General features: G+C 37.3%; 1 protein-coding gene across 4 annotated transcripts in view; it reads left to right on the top strand.

Moving 5' to 3' along the window:
- LOC137027096 (tyrosine-protein phosphatase non-receptor type 1-like) overlaps positions 1 to 17,165 on the top strand; it is a 30,535-nt gene that overhangs the window by 2,778 nt on the left and 10,592 nt on the right. For 2 of the 4 annotated variants that reach the window (XM_067394914.1, XM_067394913.1), the window contains 6 exons: positions 3,917 to 4,015; positions 4,208 to 4,345; positions 4,672 to 4,881; positions 9,198 to 9,359; positions 11,582 to 11,754; positions 11,834 to 12,075. In XM_067394914.1, coding sequence (XP_067251015.1) covers positions 3,917 to 4,015; positions 4,208 to 4,345; positions 4,672 to 4,881; positions 9,198 to 9,359; positions 11,582 to 11,754; positions 11,834 to 12,075 — 1,024 coding nt within the window. Of the gene's footprint in view, positions 1 to 3,916; positions 4,016 to 4,207; positions 4,346 to 4,671; positions 4,882 to 9,197; positions 9,360 to 11,581; positions 11,755 to 11,833; positions 14,182 to 17,165 lie in introns of those variants that run through there. The other 2 variants (XM_067394917.1, XM_067394915.1) reach the window with 2 other exon arrangements.

The raw sequence follows: 17,165 nt of genomic DNA, 5'->3' as shown, positions 1-17,165 counted from the left end.
TACTTGTTTTGAAAAGCACTGGCAACGCACGTATACACACTATGCTTTTGCAGTACATTTTTGTTTGTAACTTCGTGAAACATTAGTAAACCATAATAGATCACATATCTTTATTTAGAGTAGGTGGTCTCGAACAAGCCCAAACACAACATAAGACAATGCATAGATCATGGAGTGACATGACATGCTGCTTGGCTAAAGCTATAGGACTTCTGGGATACGATTGCATTGTGATTAAGACGCAGTGTTTTCCAATGTCATTTGAAAGTTCATCAAATGGAAACTGTATCTTGGGTGTGGTGGTGGTGGTATAGTGGTTAGGGACACTGTTTTACAGCTGGAGTGTGCTTGGATTGGTTTAATTGCTCCGATTGACAGGTCTTAAAGGGTTAGTCCACTTTTAAATAAACTTTTCCTGATAATTTACTCACCCCCATGTTATCCAAGATGTTCATGTCTTTCTTTCGACAGTCGAAAAGAAATTAAGGTTTTTGAGGAAAACATTCCAGGATTTTTCTCCATGTAGTTGATTTCAACGGCTACCAACAGGTTGAAGGTCCAAATTGCAGTTTCAGTGCAGCTTCAAATGGCTTTAAAAATCCCAGACGAGGAATAAGGGTCTTATCTAACGAAACGATCGGTAATTTTCAAAAAAAATACAACCATTTATGCTTTATAAACACAAAATAACGGCTTGAATGTACTTCCCGTTTCTGCATTCTTCAAAACACTTGCGCTGAATGTTCTATGCCTTCCCTATTCTACTTACAGAAAAAAGTGAAACTGGCGCCACATTCGTTCCGTAAGTAGAATAGGGAAGGCTTAGAACATTCAGCGTAAGCGTTTTAAAGAATGCGAAGTACGTTCATGGTGATTATTTTGTGTTAATTACTGTTATTCGAGGTCCAGAAAAGTAGTAATACATCGTTAAAGTCAACGTGACTACAGTGGTTCAACCTTAAAGTTATGAAGTGACAAGAATACTTTTTGTGCGCAAAAACAAAACAAAAATAAAGACTTTTTTTCAACAATTTCTTTTATACCCTGTCAGTCTACTACGCATTTGATGCAGTAAAAACAGTTCAGTGCTTCTGTGTTTACATCCAGGCGCCAGCTCAGTATTGACTGGCTCCTGCGTCAGCATCACACGCATGCATTGTGGTGCTCACATGAACAGCTCGGCCAATACTGAGCCGGTGTTCGGACGTAAACACGGATTCTCCGAACTGCGTTCAGTACGCCAACTGCGTAAGAGACTGACATGGAAGAGGAAAAATTGTTGAATAAAGTCATTATTTTAGTTTTGTTTTTTGTACACAAAGTATTCTTATTGCTTCATAACATTAAGGTTGAACCACTGTAGTCACGTTGATTATTTTAACAATGTTTTTATTCCTTTTCTGGTTCTTGAATGATGGTAATTACGTTGCTTTCTATTGGGAATAAAAAAAAAATGTCATAAAAAATATCTTAATTTGTGCTCTGACGATTCTTACGGGTTTGAAACGACATGAGGGTGAGTATTTAATGACAGAAATTTCATTCTTGGGTGAACTAAGCCTTTAATACATTTAGAATACGTAATTACGGCAAGCTCGCTTCATTTCACATACTCGTATGTCTGCTGCACGTTTTGCGCATGAGCCACACGCAACTCAAAACTATGCAATCTAATGATGACCTTGCTTAATCGACCATCGATAAGTCACATTGATGGCATGCAAATGTTTGTCGGTCTTGAAGGGATAGTTCACCCAAAATTAAATTGTCATTAATTACTCACCCTCATGTCATTCCAAACCCGTTTGGTTGTCCTGATGGACTGGTGGTGGTATTTTCGTTTAGTGTGCAAGAGGTTCTGGGTTCTAACCCCAACCATGCATGACTTTTTTTTTTTTCATTAAAACCAAAGATGTTCATTAAGATTGTTTATCAAGAGCAGGGACACATTTATGTGTATTTTGTTTTGTGATTTCAACCTAACAAATAGAGAGTCTCTGCAACAGAGCGCTAGATTGAAGCGCCCGTCCGTGTGAACACTGCTCAGTGTGCACGAGCGCCAAGAGAACACTGTTGCGCCTCTGATAGCCGCGACAACAAGCACTCAACATGATTTCAAAAACAACACATTCTAGCGCCAGATCGCCTATTATTAACTCAAATTGATAATCAATTAGGTGTTTCTTTTGTATTACATATCCGTGCCGCGAGAGGTTTCAAAAAGTGGTCGGGACATGTCCCACCCGTCCCACCCGCAAATTACACCTATGTGATAAACATATTGAATTTAGGCTCTTATTCACACATACACATTCATCAACGCACACATCAGTTGTGGTAAACAGAAGCTCAAGCAAGTTTGCTTGACTTGCGAGAACCAGTGTGGTTCATTTTTGTGTATTATGCAGCATGTTTGAGCTTCCTCAAGAGGTTTGTTTTTGTGCGTCAACCATATTTGGTTGAGCTTCTGTTAATGTTCACTGACCATTGTTTATATGTGATTAAAAGCCTACATTAAATCTGTTCATCATATAAAGCGATCTAGAGGTTTTTTTTTGTTTGTTTGGTTTTTTTTAGAGCTTTTGAAACCCCAGCCAGTAGAGCATTGCAATAATCAATGCAGGAAAATACAAAAATGTTAATCAACTTTTCAGCCACAGGGAAAGACAACATGGGACATAGTCTGCAGTATTTCTAAGATGGAAAAAAAAAAGTTGTTTTGACAGTATTCTGGATTTCAAGATCAAATGTTAAAATAGCATCAAATACCACCCCCAAATTTTTCAGCAAAGTTTGAAACTCCAAACTAGAGCCATAGTTGGTTGGCCACTTAACATTTGGAACAAAACGCAAATTAAATTCTCTTTATTATTTAGCCAATCAAATAATATCAAACTAATTTGAGTTATAAAATAATAGATTTTTAAAACTGCTTTTCAGTTTAAAGATGAGCCATTGTAACAATGGCCATTTTAATTAAAATAGTGCTAAATGATACAGTATAAAATGAGTTCGTAACTTTTCTGCTTTGTTGTCAATGAACTGGTATTTGACCTTTTTGATGGGACATGAGACAAAAAGGTTACGAAATGCTGATTTGCGTTGAGTAGCTACACTAAAACAGTGATAGGTAAGCAAGTAATGGGGAACTCCCTGTTCAGAGACCCTCCCTCCATCCTGGTTTTGACATTTGTGTTGACGTTCATATTATGTGTCCATTAGGCCACAGTCTGCGTCAGACATTGATATACTACAGTGACATTCCATTTTAACACTCATGGCATCTACCAGAGAGGTTTTCCCTCTCCTGTATCTGGAGAGTACCCTAGGAAATGTTGTGAAATCTTGAGTTGCGTCAGCATGACGTTTCTTTATTGTACAGATAAATTGGCACTCTGATGCTCTGAGACGGCAGCAGACTCGTCTCAACTTGACAGCCTTGTTCAGTCAAAGCATTGCCAGCTACAACCACAAACGCATAAAACACACACGCATTCTCACCCGCAATGTCATGTACCTCACAACTGCTCAAATGTGTGATTTACTGAAACTTAAGGTCAAGATGTGCACGAGATGTTTCACTATAAGCAAAATGAAAAATCCTAAATACATTTAATAGAATTTTAAATTTAGTAACTACTGTACAGACTGTTCACCAAACATGTTTTTTTTTGTTATAAAGAAATTAATACTCTTATTAAGAAGTGATGCATTAAATTGATCAAAAGTAAATAAATGCAGCCTTGGTGAGCATATTTTTAAAAACATTATGACCCCAAACATTTGAATTGTAGTGTATGCTACTACTTAGTCTGAACTCTTTTGCAGGACAAATTCATATTATGTATGTTTTTAAAATGTATTATTAATACAATAGACTGGTTATGCTCGTTTTAATGGTTGTTTTTGTGTTTAGGGTCCATTACCAAACACCTGTGGTCACTTCTGGGAGATGGTGTGGGAGCAGCGCTGCCGAGGGGTCGTGATGCTGAATCGTGTTATAGAGAAAGGCTCGGTGAGAGGAACACACACCATACCTGTATCTTTGTGCCATACCGTACCATACTTGTCACATCGATATATATACATACACTCGCTTTGGATACCTGCCTAAAACACTTCTAGCGTGCATATGGAATGTGTACATGTGTTGTGTATGTGTGAGGCTTGTGTTGTATGGTTAATGAAGAAGTGTGTGTACGTGCAGGTAAAGTGTGCTCAGTACTGGCCTCAGCGAGAGGAGAGGGAGGCTGTTTTTGAGGACACAAACTTCAGACTTACTCTGATCTCAGAGGATGTGAAATCGTACTACACAGTACGACTGTTGGAGCTGGAAAATCTGTCGGTGAGACACTTGATCTTCCTCTCATCTCATCCAGTCGTGCTTTCGCCCGCCTGTCAGTCTCTTTCTCTGATCATTCAACTGTTTTTAACAGCTGAGGTTTTATACAGTACATCTTTAGTCATTTTTCTTCAGTTTAGCCAAAATTCTTGTTTTCCAACAAAAAATGTTGCATGTATGAAAATGTTTCTAAAAATGTTCAGAACTTCTTTATAGCAGGATACCTTGTTGACTTGACTCAACGCTCTCAGGATATTACAGATGCCAGAGGCTCGTTTCAGACAAACACGCACTCATCATGATTAATGTTGTGTCATGTGTGTTTAAAGACACTGGAAACACGGGAGATTCTTCATTTCCACTACACCACATGGCCAGATTTCGGCGTGCCAGAGTCGCCTGCGTCTTTTCTCAACTTCCTGTTTAAAGTGCGCGAGTCGGGCTGTCTGAGTCCAGATCACGGCCCTGTCGTGGTTCACTGCAGTGCTGGAATCGGCCGTTCTGGAACGTTCTGCCTTGTAGACACCTGCCTTCTACTGGTAAGAGAACTGACTGCTTCTATGTGATGCCATATCTGCCAGACAAATTTGCTTATGTTAATATTTAACTTTTTAAGTAGAGGAGTGTACTCAATAGCAGGGTATCCGCGGGGCATTAAAGCATTAAAAGTCATTAAATGGATTTTGCAATTTAAGGCCTTAATTTTCTCATTAAAAAGCATTAAATTTTATTTCTACAGGCATTACATTTTTTTAGATAGTTTTGAAGAAAAATAATACTACCAGCTTATATTGAATATAGCCTTCATAATTAATAACTTTGATTTGCTGTTGTAAAATATGTACATTGGTGTGATACACACAATAGGAACCAGTTTGGTAATTGCCTCCAGCCGGTACAAAATTGTCGACCTGTGACCTGCGGAAGGCTGCATCAGTGTTAGCGACTTTTCAGACCCCTTTTACTTTTTTTTCCAAGAAAGCGCACAAATATACTTGTTAACCTGATCTAGCTTCTGAGACCCACCGGTACTGCCGCATGAGCGTAAGATCTTGCTTCCCTTCCTCTGCCTCAGGCACACCTCTCTCTGCGTCTGCTGTTCACTGAGTGGCTGAGAGGAGCAGCGCATTCAGTTGAGGCTGTGCGCTCTGTCAGTGAACAAATAAAATAGATACTATTGCTTCTAACCTGAGTGATCATTTTACGTGTACATATAACGTTAGCCAAAATCACAGCAACTGTCTTTATCTCATGTTTATTGTGATTTTTCAGACAACGTCTTGATTATAAATCAGGATTTAGCACTGGTTTAACATGTCAGGGCTCGACACTAACACTTGTCAAATAGTCCGGGATAAGTGGATTTTTTGAAGGGGCAAGTAAAAGAGAATTTTACTTGCCCGGCCGGACAAGGACAAAAAAATCCAACTTCAATACAAAAAAAAAAACCGCAAGATTGATTTTATTACATTTAGTGTAAGTGGCGATCGATAGTGGATGATAATAGGCTGTGTAATGTAGTGACGATAACAAGTTTGCGCTGTTGAGGCTCGCGCACCATCTCGAAGGAGAAATGGAAACATGAGCAAAGCACACACAAAAAGAATCTCAGTTAAACATACTGCGGTAAAAATTCAAAATGTGGAGTTTTTATAACTTGATACAGTTAAGCAATATCACATGACCAAGAATGCTGTTTTCCTAAATAGGCTACCATCACTATTAAAACGTGACACTGATTTCATACAACACTTCAGTTAACAAATGGTTAATATTAAGTCACTTACATTTTAGAAGGAATGTTGACTGTTTTTGTTCTATTTTAGCAACGAAAATAGTTTCAAACAAAGATCACAGCAGAACTATAGCGTAGCAACGATCACCCTGCATCCCAATGTGCATATTTGGATGGATAGAATGTTCATTGAGATGCAAGCTCAGCCTTGTTTTCGTTACTGAATGATTCAGCAATTTGAAGCATTTTGAGTCAAAGATTAAAGGTGCTAAAGAGGATGTTTTGTTTTATACATTTTTGCAATATTACTTGAAACTGTCTTTACTAAGTGATAAAAGATTATTTATTAGGTGCACTGAAAGGAATAATATTAATATACATCATCTGTGCACGAGGTAGGGCCTTAAAAACATCAGCCAATCGTTTAAGTGTTCATCGCGTAAACGATTGGCCCTCTGGCTTGTCAATCACTGCCATGACGTTTCTTGTGCGAGATGTGCGCGGCTGCACGCTCCAGTAACTTCCACACTCCACAGGCACCGCTTGCGATGTTTTTGTCCGGAGACAGGAGTAACAACTGCAGATTATGAGTTACCTGCGGTGAGTCCGACATAATGAATCCACTAACACGACACAACGAATGCCGGTGGTAAACACTCGTGTTCCAATACTCGTGGCAAGAGTTTTGTGAGGCGTTCCCTCGAAAGGAGGGGGGGTTGTTCTTACGCATGCGCTCATTTCAAAAACTCACTAACAGTCTTTGGTTTCTCAGTTGACGAAAAGATCCTCTTTATCACCTTTTAAATGATCCATTCATAAACAACTGCCTCATTCTTTAATGAATCAGCCATTGGAATGAATCGTTTGAATGAATGACTCACTTATTAAGATGGTAACTTGACGCCACCTACTGGTGGCTTAGTATAATTTTTAAAAGTATAATTTCCCCCCAACATTTCTTACAATCCCATAACTTTAATGCAGTTGTAATTTTTTTATTGTAAATTTGTAAATGATTTATTTTGATTGGTAACAGCCCTTAGTGTCTTATTCCAATTTAATTTAATAATGAAAAGCATTAAATTAGATTTGATGAAACCTGCAGGAACCCTGAATAGCATATTAGTTTATATTATTCAAAATTTGCATTGAGTCATGACATTTATGCATTTGGCACATGATGTTATCCAAGTGAAATTTTTGATTTTTGGTACCTTGGCACTCCTTTTATGGAAAAAAAATAAATAAATAAAAAAAAATTAAATAACACTAATAATACACTACCATTCAATATTTTGGGCCAGAAAGTGACAAAGATTTATTGTTACTGAAGTTTTCTTTATCAATTAAATGCTGTTTTTTTTTTTTTTTACTTTATAGTCAATGAATCATGAAAAAATGAATCACGATTTCCACAAAAATATTAAGAAGCACTGCTGTTTTCAAAATTAATAATAAGAAATGTATCTCGAGCAGTAAATCAACATATTAGAATGATTTCTGAAGGATCATGTGACATTGAAGACTGCAGCAATGATGCTGAAAATTCAGCTTTACCATCACAGGAATAAATTACATTTTAAAATATATTTCAATAGAAAAAATATTTTAAATTGTAACAGTATTTCACAGTATTACTATTTATTGCCATTTACTGTATTAATAATTATAAAATGCAGCCTTGGTGAAACATTAAAAAAAATCTTACTGACTCCAAATGTTTGAAAAGTAGTGTAAATAATTTATAAATATTATATACACCACATATTAATAAATTGAAATGCAACCTTATGCAAACTTATTAACCTTAAAGCTGTTGTCTGTAACTTTTTTTTTGTTAAAAATGATCCAAAATCAATTTTTGAGCATGAACATAACCAGTCAGTGTTCAACACTATCTCCTTACCTTAGCCCGATTCACGACGATAAGCTTGTAATAATGTTTTATAATTGGGGTGGTACTAGTGAGTTTTTGCGGGAATTTCAAGCATGTCGCTGTTTGCCTTTGCGTCATTAAGTCACGTCTGCATACATAAAGAACTAGTCCCAGCTAGTAGGCTATATGGCATGTGAGGCAGATCATTTATAGCCTTTTCTATCAGCAGCTGAAATAATTAAACTTATCATTTAGTAATGGTGTTATCACAAGTACTGACTTCAATACTAAGATGATACTGAAATTTTTAAAATGTGGCATTTTGAACGCTGTTGAGCGGATTCGTAAACCCCTATGATTGGCCGTTGTGTTCACATGCTTAATATATGTCTGTGATTGGCTACAATGATCAGCACTTCAAAAACAGACATTAGACTTGTCTGCTGATAGACACCTGCTTTCAAAATGCTTTCAAATTCAAACACTTCTGTTTGCTTTCAAATGCTCTCCTGCGTTGATAATTGTAGCCAATCACAGACATATATGTTGAGCGTGTGAACACAACGGCCAATCAGAGGTGTTTAAGAATCCGCTCGACAGTGCTCAAAGCATCACATTTTTAAAATTTCAGTATTGGCTTGGTATCTAAGTCGGTACTTTTGGTCCTTGAAATCCTTGAAAGTTTGCGAATCTGATTTTTTTTTTTTTTTCAAGGCCCTGGAAAGTTTTTGAAAATAAACATGCATAGATACAGATCCTTGAAAGTGTTTGAATTTATTTTGTGAAAAAGCATATTCATATATCTTAAAACTTCTGGTTACATGAGCCTAAGCGCTTTTCAATAAAATCCATGGAAAAGTTAATATCAGATCATTTTAAAATACAGTATAGGATGTACCGAATATTCTTCAGTTTTATGCAAAACAGAAATATGACAAATAGAATATCAGATCTCTGCCATATGGCCATAAATAAATGCAAATAAAAAAAAAAGCTTTGTAACCCGATGTAACCTTGCTCTCACTTGAAATGTGTCCCCAAATTAAGTCCTTGAGTTTGAGGGTATTGGACCTGGAAAGTAAAAAGTGCTTTACCTTTTTCAGATAATTAACAGCAGTATCAGTACTTCTAACTTCCCTAGTACAGAGACCAACTGGGTGTCTGAATTTCTCATGCACACATTTCTCAGTAGACCCCCACTCCCAATACGTCCTCTAAAAAAAACTGCTATTATGTTTTCTTAGATGTCTCAGAGGGAAGATCCATCATCAGTACGCATCCAGGAGGTTTTGCTGGAAATGCGACGATACCGCATGGGTCTGATCCAGACAGCTGATCAGCTGCGTTTCTCCTACCTCGCTGTCATAGAGGGTGCCAAGTACATCATGGGAGATACTTCTGTACAGGTAATGCAATGGGATGTAAAAGAAACCAGCATTTTGAAACCTTTAAATTTGGTGTTCTGAAATGTTTAATAATGATAAAATAATATTAATTCTGTTGTCATTCACTCACCTTCATGTTGTTCCAAATCAATGAGGCTTTTGTTCATCTTCAGAACAGAAATGAAGATATTTAGAAGATATCTATATGAATCGAGCAGTTAAATTAGACTTCAGAGGAGACATGATCACTTGATGTGATGAACAGATTTACTTTAGACTTTTATTCGCATATAAACATTGATCAGCGAATATACATAAAGCATTCAGATTTGGTCACAGAATCTCAGGCAAGCTGATTGATCCACATATAAGCTTTCACAAGAACCAATGTGGTTTGTTCTCATGCATCAAGCAAGTATGGTTGAGCTTATTTTTATGTTTGCCGATCAATGTTTATATGTGAATAAAAGCATAAATTCAATCTGTTATCATATAAAGTGATCGTGTCTCTTCAGAAGATTTGGACTAAACCACTCAATTCATATGGATTTATTTTACGATCTCTATGAACTTTTGAAGCGTCAGAGTTTGCAGTGCTTCCCACAGGTTTGAAATATACTTGTGGTGGTAGCCGGGTGAAAAATCCTCCTATTACCCACGGCACAAAAATGGTCTACTACATGTGACAAACAAATAATGTGTGATTTTTAACAGAATATTTATTTATTGAAATTAATTTTAATTACATAGCATACTATTACATTTAATTACATGCTAATATATTATGCATGGTAAATTATGCAAAATTACAGCATTAAATGGTTCTCCTTTTCCTGTGATCTTCTTGCTGTCATATAGTGTCTCTCTCAGTGAATGGGACACAGATTTTACTAGTAAAATTTATATAATTAATAATATGTGTCAAATAATTTTCTTAGTCTTTTCTTCCTGTGGGGGAGACTACAATAATTTACTATGAATTAAATGGAAATCAAATTAAATACAATTTATTGTGTAACCAAAATACCAATAATGCCCAAAAAAAAAAAAAGAAAACACTTCAAACAGAGATGGCGACAAAGAGACAAAACTTACGGACTGCAGCTTTAAGTATTTAGTAATAGTGTTGTCACAATTACTGACTTTGATACCAAGTCGATACTGAAATTTAAAAATGTGGCATTTTGAACGCTGTTGAGCGGATTCGTAAACACCTATGATTGGCCATTGTGCCCAATAGAAAAAGAAAAAACTTTGTACTATTGCAGGCTGATCCTTCAGATTCTTACAATCGTATAAAACATTTTATATAAAGGCCATAAAGTAGACATTGTAATAATTCATCAACTTGAGTTCATTAGCATTCGCTTGGCATAAATCTGCGCTTTTCATTGATTGAGAATCATTTTGAAGCAGTCTGAAGTGCTGTTGCGCGAGCTTGTAGAACACGTAACAGCGCCGCCTTGTGACTTTGCAACATGCAGCGCTCTTTGTGAAATGTCCAGCGCGTCTCTGCAGCGCACGTGGGAATGTCAGCGGGAGTAAACAGTTCTGATGCACACATAATGAGCAGGTACGAAACGCGTAGGGCGAGTGGAAATGTTCCACTAGTTAATCGATCGCGGATGGTTTTATTGTCTTGTGCGGATATAAAAGTATAAGAGGATAAAAATAATAAAAGCAAAAATGTGTCTCCAAATATACTTGGCTTGACTTTCAATGGAGGGACAGAAATCTCTCAGATTTTATTTAAAATATCTTAATTTGTGTTCTGAAGATGAATGAAAGCCTTACAGATTTGAAATGACATTAGGGTGAGTAATTAATGACAGAATTTTCATTTTTGGGTGAACAAACCTTTTAATGCATCCTTGTTGAATAAAAGTATTAAATTAATTTCTTTCAAAAAATAAAATCTTACTGACTTAAATGTTAACAATTTTACAACTATTTTTAATTTTTATTTTGAATAATTTACTTTTAACATTAATTTAATATTAAAAAATAATCATCCTACCATTTGGCCATAAAATGCCAAAAAATCCCTGTCAATTTTTAATCATTTAACTGAAAAAAATATTATATTGTTATTTAATATAAAACATTTTGGGGTTGAACTTCCATCAAAAATGTCATCATATGATATACCCTATGGTCATAAAAATACTTCTCATTTTGTTCATACTGCCCACTACTAGTAGGCTGTATCGATCAGTGAAGTGTTTCTATTCATGTGCGAGTAGGAGTCTTGGAAGGAGTTATCAAATGAGGAGGATCTGCCCCCTGAATTCACTCCTCCTCCCAGGCCACGGCCCCCAATAGATCCTCCCAACGGCAAAGACGACCTGGTGAACTCTGACCCCACACACTTCTTCAATGAGATCATAAAAAACAATGCAGAAATCTGTGCAAAAAGGTCAATATCTTTTATCTACTTTCAACATATTCTCTCCCAACAGCCACATACAAACATTTTTTTGTTGCTGTTTTTCCAGTGCACCCCAGACATTCTCAGACGGGCCAGACCTCCGTAGACGGGTGGTCGCAGCTGGCGAGGTTGACGCGGCGGCATTGTCAAGCGAACAACCCGACGACCCAATCGTTCCAAGAGAAGCCCCTCCCAAACCTGCGCGGTCTCCGCCCAAGACTCCCACGGCAGAGGCTGCTCCTGCTCCCGCCCGTGGAGCGTGGAGCCCCTTGATGACCTGTGTGTGTATGTGCACGGTACTGGCTGCAGGTGCTTATGTCTGTTACCGCACCTATTTCCACTGATGCCCTGTCTTTCGTTACGTCTCTTTCTCTATCCCTCCATCTGCTGGCTATTGGCGGGAAAAGAAAAAGAGAGACGCATACACACAGACACTCACACTTTCTCAGCTGGACCTGTCTCTCTCAGCTGAGCCCATCTCACTCTCTCCGTGTCTCTGGGGAAGAGTTTCAGAGGCTTTTCTCTGCCAAACTGCTGTCGTCTCCCTCTATACACACTCTTACACACAATCTAATAAACGTGTGTCCGTTTAAAACCTCAGGGCCTCACAATTCAGGTGTTGCTACCTAAACGTTATGTACAGGTAAAAGAAAATCCAAAAGACTCTGTTATTGCTGCCGTAAGTAAGGGAAATTTTTGTGTGTATGTATCTCAATCATATGGCATATATATTTTTTTGCATTTTAAGTCTGACGACTATCAGTGATGGTCTCGGATGGAGCTGCACAGGAGGTGAGCTCATAACGCATGCTGAACACACAAATCTGCTGTACCTAATAGAAAACATTTGTGCGTCTCGGAGAAAAGGGAGGTCACAAGTAGTCTGGGATGTCTGATATGATCAAGTGATCTGTGTTACACTATTGTTACAGTAGAAAACATCCCAAATTTTTCTCTTTTCATCCTTTTTTTTTTTTTTCATTCTCAGCTTTTTTGTGTATGCCAAAGGTGACACTGGCACTTCATTCGTTTCCTTTGTCAAAATCATTTCCTTTTAACCAAAATGTTCAGACCATTTAGTCTTGCAGATCTGAGGCCTAATGCAATAAAAGGAACTGTGGCCATTTAGTTCAGTCAAAAGAGAACTCGTATTTTAGTTTTCATTAAACCGAAATACTAAAATCACTTAAAATCAGACCGGCATTCTTACTAGACCTGATGTTCTGCACTTGATGGGTCTTTAACCCCAAATTTGAGTACATTTAATTTAAAGTGAGCTTTGGAAATCGAGGAGAAGAAAGTTAACTTTAATGATGGAACAGCATTTACTGCGAATCCCTCCGTTTTCATCTAAACATCCCTGGCTAATTAATTATTAATCAAAGATGTGGCAAAGCTCAACCAACAGGTGGCAGTATTGAGTGCAATGAATGTTTTTTTTTTTTGTTTTTTTTTTTTTTTGCTTTTATTCCCCATTAGATGATAGTGATTCATGGGACAGGTTTTGAATTTGAATTTTTACCTTTTTTCTAGCTGCAATACAGATACGTTCAAATGCTTCTGGCCTTTGTCATGTGATTCGAACGGTGTGCAGTGAGCGCAGGGGGTCAGACTAACCCAAAAAAAAATTTAAAAAAAAAAAATCCCGAAACACCAGCAGCGAATGAATGCAACGAGAGAAACTATCAGTGACACTGAGCTGTCTTTGTGTTTTACTGTTTTATTATATTATTGTCATAGTAATTATTATGGAGAGAGATTAACGGCAGACGGGCATCAACATTTCCTTCAAATCAAACCACGCTGCAGAACTGTTACTTTTGAACAATGTGTGAAAAGTCCAATGCAGTAACCTCAAAACAAATGAAGCCTTTTCTTTAGGTGTGTTGAGGCCTGAAACGCTTTTAATTGTGACTTCGCTTTGTGTGGTGACTTTTTGACTGCTGCTTGACCAGTCCAGAATTGTATTTTTTGGGTTGCTGGGTGGATTTTCCTGTTTGTAGAGGTTCAGTGTTTCACACTCTGAAGCTGTTGATGTTTGGTTTGAAGGTTCTGCCACCATCCATCATGACTCTCAGAATCTGGTCCTTTAGCGGGACCACAGAATGTAAAGTCTTTTTGATGGCTTTATTTACACACACATATATAGAGAAATATATTCGTCTGTGTCATTGTTTGTCTTCTTTCAGTTATCTTTGGACTGGTAGACATCAGACTTTTTTGGCCTTTTGTATTTGAGGCGTAAGAATCCCCCGCAACCTGTTGTGTTCTTTTTAATGTTGATTATCTGTTTGTTTGCTTTTTTGTAAGAAAAGCATATGCTTTGTTCCAGTTGGATGTAATGACAGTTGAAATTTTATTTTTCGGACAGAATACAGAGCAGACGCTGTGGTAATAAATGTGTACATCTCTGATTATCTTCTGTTTTTGATTTTGTTCCTATTTCGTTCTTATTCCCTCATGTGACTATGACAGAAGTTCCTCAGTTATTCATAAAATCAAAAACTTTATGAATGAAAAAGCTCTCCGAGTCCTAAATAAATCAAATAAAGCTATATCATAGATTATAGACTCAAATCCATGTGAAAGGTATAGTTTCATAATCGTAGTTAGTTTAAGCTCACATTTGATATCACAATTAAAACTAAATGTAAATGCACGCCTGGATTATGGACTGAGATCTATGGCCGGGCCGGCTCGAGACCAAAAGAAACTGAACCAGGGTTCTCAGTGATAAGGCCCCCAATTTTGAGTTTTCAGTTGCCTTTTAAATCATTTGTGCCCTTAAAGTAAGAGAAGAGTCTCTATGAAGAAAAATATAGTGGTAGTATACATTTTTATATTTATATGTAAGGAAGGAGAAATGAAAATGTAGGAATAATTTGTAAAATGTGTAAATATTAAATATATATATTTTTAATATGCATTTTAATAATAATTAAATCACTTTTTCCCCCACTGATCCCCCCCACCCCCCCTTCCTGCTTCCGGTTTACTTTTTGTCACAGGCCCTGTGACAAATTTTAGCAGTGTAAATAAAATCACAAAATCACATTTCTTATTGGTGTACGTGTCCCTCTGAATGTTTTAGGTCAGGTGGTTACATCTCTGACGTAATGTTTTCGCGCTTCAGACTTCAGTACAAACATGAGAACTTCACGTGGCCAGTGGAGGGCGCTTCAGGATAAGTAATTCACTTCTTGGCTTCGAACTTGACCTTTTTTTAATAACTTGTCTGAACTCGTGTCATTGCAATCTAATAACATTTATTTCAGAGTCAGAGAATTGTGACTTTTCAGATACTTGTGCCCCTTTTCTAAAGAAACCATCCTCATGTTAGCATGTTCACAGTGCAAAAATGTAGATATAAATCCATAGGCTTTCCTAAACCAAATCTGTATCTTTCTGTGAGATGCTCTACTTATGACAGGAGTCTTCAGCTGTAATGTTTTCTTTTGTGTACGTGCTTGCGTGTGTGTCAGCACAGTACGGCTGGTACTCATGCATTTCCTGTAGCATTACCTTGCCCTACTAACAATAACTTACAGCTTCAAATAAATGATTTTGAGCACATTTGCAAAGTCTTATTATCTCAGATAGACTGTTTCTGTGATAAAGGATTTCCTGAATGTTTTGTTATAACTCAAGTGACATAAACATGCCTTCATATGTACTTACAGTACATACAGTATACATGACATTTCATAATCATTCTGTGCTGCTTTTGAGTAGGTTTCAGTTAATGCTAATGACGTTTTTCTGACGCTACTTGTCTGAAGCGACTGATTTGTGGTTGTCTACCTGTTTTTACTCTTCTATTCTAGTTTGTGTCAGTTTCTACTGGTCTGAGAAAGTTCATAGTCAGTTTGTCTCCTCATGGCCTAAACAGATTATTGGAATGCCTCAATTAGAGGTGATTTATGTCACATCTGCCAAGCAGTTCATCCCATTTCCTGTGACATAGCCTATATGTAACAGTTTGCATGTTTAGGAGTCACTCATTTCTCTTTCTGTTGCTGTCTTTCAGGGTGATTCAGCAGTTTGGAATCATGTTTTTGGCTGCGGGGAGCAGTTTATTAACCGTTTCTGGCATTGTTGGTTCAGATTCGGTAGATTTCAGACTATAGATTTTACGACGTTACATACGTTTCCTATGATCACACTGATGCTGCGAATGAAGTGTACACTCATTAGGACTAAGTTTAGATGTAAACCAACAGGAAACTAACATTTAACATGAAGTACTCAATCAGACAAGTGTCATCATTATACAAAATTAATTGTATTGTTCCAGTGTTTGTAAACTTGTCTGACAGTCTTAGCTGTGTACGTATGTGTGTGTGTGTAATCACATTCTGTTGTGAGTTAAACTTACAGTAGAGGTGAGTGTGTTCTCAAGTATGCATTTGTGGTACAGAAGTATGTTGGTTCACACTATTCTGGAATGAGTGTATGTGTATGTGTGTGAGCATGAGTCAGGGCACTCCTTAACTCGTGGTACTTTGACGTAAAACAGACAAGACAGAACAGGCTGATCCTACTTGGGAAAAACACTGAGGAGGGCGGGGCTTAGTGCCGGAAACGCACTTAAAAAGACAGCGAACATGAAACTCCAGCTGGGGCTTGGGGTCAGATATGGGTTCAGGTATCAAACAGCTGCTGCTTATTATTTCTAGCATTTAAGAGTGCTGACAACAAACACAAGCACTATGAAACTCTGCTCGGTCTGTATATTTAGAGTAAAATCATTGGATTGGTTAAGGGGGCGTTTTGGCAAGTGTTTGTTAAATGTTTGTTACAACATGAATGAGGAATGGTATTGGTTTTCTCCTTCACTTGCCTCTTTCCTGTACGTACCTCCCTTTGTTCTATCTCCGCCCATTTCCGTTCCTTTGGAATATTTCCTGGGAGCAACAGAATTAGGAAACTCCAGAAAGAAAAAAAGAAAACTGTGCTTCAGTGACTCATGTTCTTACTCAATCTTGATCAATGTCAAACCACAGATGTTTAAACATTCTCAGTCAGTAAAACTTTAACATGATAAAAAAAATCAAAAGGAGTAACATTAGAAAACTAATTAACAAAACAGACTTTTCAGGTGACAATACGGTTTTTTTATTGTGCTTCCGTATTTTAATGAAATTTATGAGGCACTAGCATGGTTCTCAAACCTAATGAGCATTTTAAGGCATCATTTCCAACATAAAGGGTGCTCTGAAAGGCTGGCAACATCCAAAATGCATGGCAGATGAAGTGAGACATGTAAATTTTAAATATTGGCCTAATTGAAAATCATTCAATGCTGAAAAAAAACGTTACTGTTTTGGGCTATTTATTAGAACAGCAACATGTTAGCTTAGCATCAAACTCTATTGAAATAAATGGCAAGTCTCCCATGA

The sequence above is a fragment of the Chanodichthys erythropterus genome, chromosome 9 (assembly GCF_024489055.1).
Source record: "Chanodichthys erythropterus isolate Z2021 chromosome 9, ASM2448905v1, whole genome shotgun sequence".
Lineage (NCBI taxonomy): Eukaryota > Metazoa > Chordata > Actinopteri > Cypriniformes > Xenocyprididae > Chanodichthys > Chanodichthys erythropterus.
Note: the sequence above shows the minus strand (reverse complement) of the source record. Positions and strands in the feature narration are given on the sequence as shown.